We start from the raw sequence: 9,393 nt of genomic DNA, 5'->3' as shown, positions 1-9,393 counted from the left end.
CTGTGCACATCATGATGGCGCCCCTGAAACAGCAATAGGTCAGGTTGGCAGAGGATCTCTCTTACAGTGGCCAGTCAGGGGAGCCAAGGATGGCACATCCTCAGGTCATTTCCCCATGAAGGATTCAGGCTGGAGCTGTCGGTAGTGCTCATCTTCCTCACATTTCTACCTCCCTCATTTCTTACTTTTCCAGGCTTACAAAGGAAAATGCCAGTGCCCACCACCCAGCAAGTCAGCCTCGAGGAAACCCACCACTCCCATCAGTCAGGAGAAAAGACAAACTGACAGAGCCAGCAAACCAAACCAAGTCATTTTATTGTGCAATTTCCTTCTACCAGAAAATTCTAAAAATATAAATATTAACTCTCTAAAAAATCCTCAGAATAGATCTGTAATCTTCCTCCTCCAAACTGAGCCAATCTTCTTTAAAAGCTGATGGATTGCATACACGTGTGTCTTGCATAGCAGCCACACACACAGCATTCAGATACACTTCCCTCTGTGCAGGGGGATATACCAGTCTCCTGCCAGGTTCTGCAAGCTCCCCTTATAATCTACCAGGATAAAGCTGTGTGCTGAGCAGGAGGTTATGGTGGGACCGAGGAGTAACAAGGAGATAAAAGACCCTGTGGTCCCAACTTCCTTATGTGAACATAGAAGACAGGTCCTTTACTCCTCCTCAGTACTCTGCCCTCTCATGGACTGGGCTAACTGAAGGCCAAGCTCCCAGAGAAGCTGGACTCACTGTGTGGGATTAGTGGGGGCGTGACCGCCAGGCTTCAGTCACAGGAATGCCAGACTGTTGAGATGGATGCGGAAACCAGGTAAGGCTTTGGATGGAAGACCTGGTCTGAGCCAAGCCCTCTGCAGAATGAGTAGTAGCTACGCATCCTGCTGAGCTTTGGAGAGCACCTAGCCCCTAGCACCAGGTACCATCTGCAGCATCTAAGACCAGAAACCCAGTCTCAGAGAGCCTCCCAAGGTAGCAGCATCACTTCTGCAGCAGGGGGATGGGTGGGTTGTAGGCAGTTAGATTGGAGCAGGGTCCCGTGGCACTGTATTCGGTATCAGACATAAGTCTGAAGAACTCTGGGGCCACCCTGGCAATGGTCCTGGACATCCTGGTAGGATCCTTTTGCTCATCCTGGGTCTAAGAGTCTGGACTTCAGCAGCAGCAGGGCTTTAAAGTGGAGGCGGGGTACTTAAGAAAGGCTGCACTTGCAATCCCTGAACCCATGGCTGCCATATCACTGGGCCAGAGCCACCCTGGGCTCTAGAAGAGGAGAAGCCCCAGAGAGCAGGGGCTTGCTAAGTTTCCCATCAAAGCACAAACCATGCTCCTGGTATGGGAAGCTCAGATGAAGTGGCTTGCTTCCAGGATGTGTTTAGGGACTCCATCCCCATCCTCAGCTCTGGTGTTTTGTGTGATACCCCAAACCATTCTGGGAAAATCACAGGACCTCGAATGCTAGTCCTGAGACCTTCTCTGACTTCAGGGTCAAATATCGCATCCTTGAAGAAAGAATGTATACATAAGCCCTGCTTACTCCACCAGGGCCTGCAGATGTCCCGCTGCAGGGACCCTCACGAGGGAGTGGAGACAGCTTGTGGTGAGCACGTGGTGAAGTCTGGCTTTCTGGGAGAAGGAAGGCAACAGAAGGCAAGTCGTGGGAGGGCTGTGGCAAGGCCACACAGATGCAGAAGCAAGAATGCAGGAAGACACCCACATCCTAGCGATCCTGCTGAGGCTCCTAGTTCTGTAGCAGTTAGCGTGGGCATTTTATATGGCAGTGGTGGTGGGAAGGGGAGTGGAAGCTTGGAGGTGAGAAGAGCTTGGAAGCAAGCCCTGGGTGTCCCAGAGCTTATGGGTGGGAAGCCAAACAATGAATGGAACAGGAGAGGCCACATGAATCCCAGGATGAGAAAGCCGTGCCGCCTGCCCTGGCTGGATGTGCCATTCCCAGCCTTCTCCCAGGGAACCAGCCACCTTGTTCAAGAAAAGGGATGCAAAGACCCCCGGGATTGGGATCACCCCCTCACAGGGTCTGCTGGCCACAGGAAGACAGCACAAAAGGACCCCTGGTGGGAGACAGGAACACAAAAGTGGGTTAATCCAGGAGGGCAGGAACCAGTTAAAGTTGGATGAACCTGGTCAGTCCCTTACATGGATCCTGAAAGCAGGAAAAAGTCCACTAGCATCAGCATAAAAGAAAGGCAGGGAAGGGCAGGCAGGGAAGGGCAGGCTGGGGCTGCTCCTGTGAGCTCCAGGGCTGCAGGAGGCCCAGGCAACTTCAGCACAAGCACAAAGTACTTCCACTTAATTGAAAGTGATCCCCCCTACCCCCCTGAGTTCTTCTTACATGCCAATCTTGCATGTGCTTCACTCTGGCTCTCACAGCAGGCCCAGGCCCTGAAACGGCATCATTTGAGGTTGCAAAGTGGCCCCTGAAAAGCTGTTCTGATCCCCAGTGATCGCTCTTCTCTGTCCCGTCTCCACTCCCTTCTCGCTGCTCCTGCTCTGGGTTTTTAGCACCAGCCCTGAATGTTCCTGAGCCCTCCCCACAAAACAAACCACCCCCAAGTTCCTGAGCCCTCCCCACAAAACAAAATCAGAGTGTGCTCGGCTGCATCTGCTGGGGCCTGTCCCCGTCTTCACACACACAGCAAGGGAAGCCTGACCTTTCCTTCCGTGAAGAATGCCCACGTTTTGTATCCAACATCTGAGTAGATGGGGGGAAACCTTGGTGGCAGGGTTCAAGCCTTGGGTGAACTCTCAAGCTCTCAGGCCTGGTAAGCATCTCTTCTGGCCTCCATCCCAGGGGCAGAGCAAACATGGCAACCAGGGGCCTGTACTGTCTTGGGACCAAGAGGAGCCATGGCTGGGCTGTGGTCTGGGTGTGTGGCTTTCTAGGCCAGGGCCCATCATCAAGCCAAACCCATCATTCCTCACCCAGCCTTGCTCCCACTGAGGCCAGGGGCCTTGGACCCGCCAAGGAGGAGACAGAAGGGACCGGGGTGCGGGAGGGAGAATAGCAGGGGAGGAGGCGCATGTGGGGGACAGGCAAAGAGAATTCCTGCAAGATCCATCGTCCGGGGCTGGTGGCCCTGAAATTCGCTGAGAAGCCAGGACAAACTCCAGAGTGGAGGCGCTCCAATGTCCAAAGGTCGCAGCCCATCCAGAGGAGGTTGCAGAAAACGGCTCAAGACGACAGCAAGTCCTTTAGCCACTCTGCAGATAGACTCTAACTAGCACGATTCAAGGACTTCCAGCCCTGCAAAATCCCATGGTGGAGGACTGGCTGGCTGCTGGTGCCTCACACAAGGAAGACGAAGGGCACAGCGGAGCTGGGGCTAGGGCCAGTGTGCACAGTGGAGCAGAAAACAGGAAGACAAGGGCGGCACTCGGCAGGAAAGAGCGGAGGCTCTATTCGAAGGACAGCAGGTCTGGGTGAGGGCCTTCATTGTCGAGGCTGGAGGTCCGTGCCTGAGGAGGGGGGCTGCCCTCCTCCCAGGAATCAGCCAGGCTGATGGGGCTCAAGCTGAGTTTGAAGCCATTCCTCTCGATGAGGCTGGGGGAGGAGGCCCTTCTGCACTCAGTCGTCTTTAGCTTGGATTCATCCTGGCTATCCTTGTGGATGAGATCAGGTACTGACAGGGAAACCTCTCCATTGGGCAGAACTTCGCCTCTCTCTTCTCTTTCCATGGTGGCCTCCGACTGTGAAGCATCTGCTGGGACGTCAGGCAGGGCAGTGGGAGCGGAGTCCTGGGCCTGCCCAGGTGATGGCTCTGTCCCATACTCCAGACTGCTGAGGACAGGCTGTGATGAAATCAGCATGTCCTGGGTGGTCTTCAGGGCCCGAGGGGTTCGCTTTCTGGTTATGGGAGGTGGAGGATCCAGTCGAGGAAACGCTTCTTGCAGGACTGACCTGTAAGGTTAATGACAATAAACGCACACACCTTAAGGACTACAAGCCACCAATCCACCTTCCTTCCTCTTCTCCAACTGCAACTGCACTTTCAACCCACCCCCGCTAATGAGTGCTCTACTCCTTGGGTCTAGTTCTTGGTTTGGCATGCAGATTTCAGCAACTTCAGCACAACAGCAGCTTTTGGCCTGGTCCACGCTCACTCAGTGTTCAGAGCAACACAAAATACTGGCCTTTGGAAGACAGGATAAAGACCACCGGTGAACTTTGTCAAATCAGAACCCACGCAGTAAGGCCTGCGGAGGGCATTCCCGCCTCAGCTGCACAGGTGTTTAAAACAAGGCCTGGAAAGGGTCTGCTGGTAGAAGGGGGAAGAACAGGAGGGCTGCTACAGGGGCCTTCTCCCACCCTGCCCTGTGGGCTCTGACAGGCTCAGGCTTCTCCACAAGCAACAGTCTAGGGCAGCGGTTCTCAGCTATGGCCGGGCATCAGAATCTACCTGGAGAACTTCTGGGCAATACTTGGGTTCAAATCCAGCCCTGCCAAGTACTAACTTTAGGACCTCAAGCTATTTACTTTACCTGTCTGAAAATGAGTTATCTGCAGGATGGAAATATCATCTATCTCCCAGGGCTGCTGGGAGGGCTAGAAAAAATGATGCAACCAAAGCATGTAGCACAGAGCTGAGGATGTGGTGAGTACTCAGCAACCTTCAGTAGCACAGGGCTGAGGAAGGACATGGTGAGTACTCAGCAACCTTCAGTAGCACAGGGCTGAGGACGTGGTGGGTACTCAACAACCTTGAGCAGCACAGCGCTGAGGACGTGGTGAATACTCAGCAACCTTCAGTAGCACAGGGCTGAGGACGTGGTGAGTACTCAGCAACCTTCAGTAGCACAGGGCTGAGGAAGGACGTGGTGAGTACTCAGCAACCTTCAGTAGCACAGGGCTGAGGAGGTGGTGAGTACTCAGCAACCTTCAGTAGCACAGGGCAGAGGACGTGGTGAGTACTCAGCAACCTTCAGTAGCACAGGGCTCAGGACGTGGTGGTACTCAGCAACCTTCACAGCACAGAGCTGAGGACGTGGTGGGTACTCAGCAACTTTCAGTAGCACAGGGCTGAGGACGTGGTGAGTACTCAGCAACCTTCAGTTGCACAGAGCTGAGGACATGGTGGACACTCAGTAACCTTCCACAGCACAGAGTTGAGGACATGGTGAGTACTCAGCAACCTTCAGTAGCACAGGGCTGAGGACGTGGTGAGTACTCAGCAACCTTCAGTAACACAGGGCTGAGGACATGGTGAGTACTCAGCAACCTTCAGTAACACAGGGCTGAGGACATGGTGAGTACTCAGCAACCTTCAGTAGCACAGGGCTCAGGACGTGGTGAGTACTCAGCAACCTTCACAGCACAGAACTGAGGACGTGGTGGGTACTCAGCAACTTTCAGTAGCACAGGGCTGAGGACGTGGTGAGTACTCAGCAACCTTCAGTAGCACAGGGCTGAGGAAGGACATGGTGAGTACTCAGCAACCTTCAGTAGCACAGAGCTGAGGACATGGTGAGTACTCAGCAACCTTCAGTAGCACAGGGCTCAGGACGTGGTGAGTACTCAGCAACCTTCACAGCACAGAACTGAGGACGTGGTGGGTACTCAGCAACTTTCAGTAGCACAGGGCTGAGGACGTGGTGAGTACTCAGCAACCTTCAGTTGCACAGAGCTGAGGACATGGTGGGCACTCAGTAATCTTCCACAGCACAGAGTTGAGGACATGGTGAGTACTCAGCAACCTTCAGTAGCACAGGGCTCAGGACGTGGTGAGTACTCAGCAACCTTCAGTAACACAGGGCTGAGGACATGGTGAGTACTCAGCAACCTTCAGTAGCACAGGGCTGAGGACGTGGTGAGTACTCAGCAACCTTCAGTAACACAGGGCTGAGGACATGGTGAGTACTCAACAACCTTCCATAGCACACAGCTGAGGACATGGTGGGTACTCATCAACCCTCAGCTGTGGCTGCGGAAGGTGAAGCCAGCTCCCGAGTGTGGCCGGATCCTGTAGCTTTTCTGTACGGGACAATCTTACACCCCTTCCTCAGGGCTGTCGTCCTGTGGAGACACTGCAGTTTGTCCCTGTACCTTTTCAAGTGGGTCCACAGAGGGGCATGGGTATTGGGCAGGTGAGGGGTTTACCTTTCATCCTCCAGCCAGGCCCCTGGAGCCGTGTCAGCCCCGCTGGCCAGCTGTGCTCCTGCGGTCTTGTTGATCTCCGTCACACCCACACTGCCCAGGCTGGAGGGCTCCTTTCTCCGCAGGAAGTCATTCACTTTGGCCCCCATGGCTTTGCCCAGGTTCTTGAGGTGCTGGCTGCTGCCCACCCAGAGTCCCGCCCCCCCAGGCTCAGCAGAGCCCAGAGGGGCAGAGCTGGCGGCCACGGGCTTGGACAAATGGGGGAAGGAGCGGCTGGCCTGGAGCTTTGGAGTGAGGGCCGTGTTCAAATTCTCAAACATGCCGTGGTCAACTACGAACAAAGAGGGGACAGACAGACAGGATGAGAAAAGGGGAGCAGGACCTTATGCCACACCCAAAACTTAGACCCTTCCAAGGCTTTGGAAATATTCAAGGAAGAGCCAGCAAAGACACCCTCGAAATTTCCACTGCAGTTTTCCTGATGGCAGAGGAACTAGAAATCCTAGCTCTGCCCCACCCACGTGAGTCAGTGACTAATCCTAGCCGTAAAAACATAAAATTGTTCCTTTAAACCTGCCTCCTTGACTCATGGCTTGGCCGCTTTACCTTGGAATCACCAGGCCCTTTGAAGTAAAGAGAAAATGAGGATGAAGCAATGAAACATGACATTTTTATATCGCCCTGGGCACGTGCTGTGCTTTCAGAGGGTTGGAAGCTGGTGGAGGGATGGCATGGATGAGGCTTGGTGTTAGGCGCTCCCCACTGGAGGACATGAGTACAGCACATATTCTTCACAAGAAATGGGGCAGCCCCTCCTCAGGTCTACAGAGGTAGGACTTGAGCGAGTGGCCAGCTCTTGCAGAGATGCTAAGTGGTGGTTCAGAATCAGTTCCTACCAAATGGGTAGGTGCTCGGTGCCAGTGAAGCAGGAGGATCCTAATGAACATCAGCTCACTTAATCCTTACAACCACCTAGGGAGGTGGTGCATGGGAGGATATCTACCTGTAGATGAAGCAAGCGGGACTCCGCGTAATGCAGCCGTGCCTGAGGTCACACAGCTAAATACTAGCAGGGCTGGAACTAGAACTCGGGCCTTCTAACGCACAGCTCAGGGCTCTGTCCACAACTCTGCCCTGCTTTGGATCATGGAATAGCTGCCTATATATGTCTGGCAATGGTCCTTCTTGTAGGGATCCTCTTTGGCTTGAAAAATGAACTCAAAGAGCTGGGTATAAACCCATTAGGTCATAAAGATTTGCAAGGAGACCATGCCTCATTCATCTTTGTATCTTCAATGCCTAGCCTGGGTTTGGCACATAGCTGGTGCTCAGTACAGATCTTGAATCACCAAAACCCATTTTGTAGATAGAAAACTGTGGTGGCCAAGATAGTAGCTTCAAAGTTTGTTACTGAATTGACTGGAGCTCCAGGCTCTAAGCCATGCTGTCCACACTCACACTTGGGCATCCTCTCCCTATCTGGAAATCCAGCTCAGTTATCAGGCAGCCAGACCTACTCTGAGGCCTTGGAACCTGGATCAAGGTTTCTGTCTATAACAACTACCCCAGATAAGTTGTCAGTCTGAGGGAAGGTGATTACTGGATCATCTGATCACCGGGCTCCTCTCCTTGTCAATACCTCTGCTAAGTGTCTATTCTCACTGAGCCTCTTCTAAGAGTAACTGTGGTTAGGGTGCAGTTTTTCTTCTGTTGAATTTTTGTGTAAAGCAGTTCTCTCTGCCCTGCGCTGCTGCGTCCTGGGCCGGTGGCAACCTTTTTTGTGGTTTCAGTGGCACTATCCTTGCTAGGCCAACTACCTAGATACGCCATATTCTAAGGGCCTTTGACTGGCAGGGAGGAGAAGCTGTGGGAAGAGGAGTGGAGACTGCTCTCTGCAGATGAGCCCTGCGATCTGCACCACTGCAAGGTGAGGACAGGCCAGGGAACACTATGACAGCATCCCTTGGACGCAGGACCTGAGCTGGCTGGGCTCCAGATAGACCCACCACTCGAGCAGAAGCTTCCAGCCCACCCCACAGCAAGCAGGGTCAACTCCTGATGATTCTAAGTGCGTATCTTGCCATATCATCCAATTTGGCACAATTTGCCTGTCAGGTCCCACATCGTTCTTACTTTCTTTAATCATGTCATCGCAAACTAGCAAAGAAGATTTGGAAACCAAACCATTTAACTATATTCACCCAAACCAGAAAGTATATAGACCATAATGAAACCATACAAAATGCTTGGGGAAGGCAAATTGCCACCACTTCCCAAGTCAGACATTTCCTTGCTGGCTTCCTTACTGGTTTAAAGTGAATTTTCGGAGCAGACATATTCGTTTGTAAAAAGGCAAGCACCAAAAACACCTGCCAAGGTGATTCGTAAATATTATGAGCTATTATTTTTAAAAGACTCTTAGTAATAAACGTAACTCTGGATCATGCACCATTTTGGATTTCCTGTGTTTTTTGCTCTTTATCCTTCATAACATAGTCTATAAAATGCACTGAATTCTCAAGTAATTGAAAGATAACCTATCATGCACTCCCTTTACACTTGTCTAAATCTTTCCAGTAAATGCACCTTGTCTTAAAATGGTAAGCTCCTTGAGAGGCCACGGCATCTGAAGTGTTTCTTTATCTTCCACAATGCCTAGCTTAGGGTGTTGTATGATAGAGCCTTTAATAGCCATTTAATAAGTTTGTTCAACTAAATTTGACTTTTCTATGAATTCTTAAAACGTGCATGATGGGCTGGCATTGTAGGGAAACTGCTCACAGAATTTCTCCGTTTATAAAAGCCATTCAAAACCCCCTCTATGGGAGTGGTTTTCAGGGTCTCTTGAAGTTAGACCAGGAGAACTGCCCTTCTATTCAAAGTGGAAGTGGGGCTCTGGCTGGGGGTCACTTTATCCCCATGTCTGAGGATGTACAATGGGTCCCTTTCTTGATGATGGCTCTAATGACCCCCACACATTGTCCCTCTTGCCTTAGGACTAGACGCTTGGTGGTTCAGAAAATAATGGCAATGGAGGAGAGAGAGATGACTGTACCCCAGCCAGGCGACCCTTCCAACAGCACCCCCCCGCCAACATGCATACAACTCAAGCAGAGGAGGGCATCTGGGATGTAAGTCATCCACAAAAAACAGGATATCTTACCTGTCCGAGAAAGGAGCTCGGAAAGCAGGTGGGAAACAAGAGAAAGACACATTTTACGTAGTGACCAATCGCTTTGAGTGTCACCTCCTGCCTGGGCCACCAGCAGCAGCA

At 52.1% G+C, this 9,393-nt stretch overlaps 1 protein-coding gene across 11 annotated transcripts in view; it reads right to left on the bottom strand.

Moving 5' to 3' along the window:
- Window positions 1-294: 294 nt before the first annotated feature.
- CUNH1orf226 (chromosome unknown C1orf226 homolog) overlaps window positions 295-9,393 on the bottom strand; it is a 385,517-nt gene continuing 376,418 nt past the window's right edge. For all 11 annotated transcript variants that reach the window (XM_012468862.3, XM_012468858.3, XM_012468859.3 and 8 more), the window contains 2 exons: window positions 6,123-6,450; window positions 295-3,926 (listed from right to left, as the gene is read on the bottom strand). In XM_012468862.3, coding sequence (XP_012324285.1) covers window positions 3,425-3,926; window positions 6,123-6,450 — 830 coding nt within the window. In that variant the 3' untranslated portion in view covers window positions 295-3,424. The remainder of the gene's footprint in view (window positions 3,927-6,122; window positions 6,451-9,393) is intronic.

This window comes from Aotus nancymaae, unplaced genomic scaffold, assembly GCF_030222135.1.
Source record: "Aotus nancymaae isolate 86718 unplaced genomic scaffold, 86718_ANA_hifiasm-v0.15.2.pri h1tg000108l, whole genome shotgun sequence".
Lineage (NCBI taxonomy): Eukaryota > Metazoa > Chordata > Mammalia > Primates > Aotidae > Aotus > Aotus nancymaae.
This window is presented reverse-complemented; position numbering and strand designations above follow the sequence as displayed.